The sequence below is a fragment of the Eimeria tenella genome, genomic scaffold (genome assembly GCF_000499545.2).
Source record: "Eimeria tenella Houghton genomic scaffold, Eth_scaff2607, whole genome shotgun sequence".
Lineage (NCBI taxonomy): Eukaryota > Apicomplexa > Conoidasida > Eucoccidiorida > Eimeriidae > Eimeria > Eimeria tenella.
Window position 1 is genome coordinate 1 of NW_013542479.1, and position 273 is coordinate 273.

At 65.9% G+C, this 273-nt stretch overlaps 1 protein-coding gene across 1 annotated transcript in view; it reads right to left on the reverse strand.

Annotated features, from left to right (window-relative positions):
* Positions 1 to 60: 60 nt before the first annotated feature.
* ETH_00037820 (uncharacterized protein) overlaps positions 61 to 273 on the reverse strand; it is a gene marked incomplete at both ends in the record, with an annotated part of 1362 nt that continues 1149 nt past the window's right edge. The window contains one exon of the mRNA XM_013375253.1: positions 61 to 270. Within this exon, the coding sequence (XP_013230707.1) occupies positions 61 to 270 (210 nt within the window). The remainder of the gene's footprint in view (positions 271 to 273) is intronic.

The following is a 273-nucleotide window of genomic DNA, read 5'->3' on the forward strand; positions in this document are numbered from 1 at the left end:
AGTCTGACAGCCCCCGCGTCGAGCGGCAGCGGCAGCAGCAAGGCGGAGTGTACGTACACCTCAATCTCCACAGTCTCCCCAAGGGCAAGAGACAAAGAGGGGATGCAGCCCCTGGCGCTGCAGGTCTGCATGAGGGAAACAGCGCGGGAGCGCAGCCGCCTTGTGGGGCTTGGGGGTGTCAGCGAGACAGCCTCGTCCTCCGAGCCCGCAAGCAGCAGCTGGTGCTGCTGCTGCTCCTGCTGCTGCTGCCCCTGCCGCTCGAATGCGTTCGAA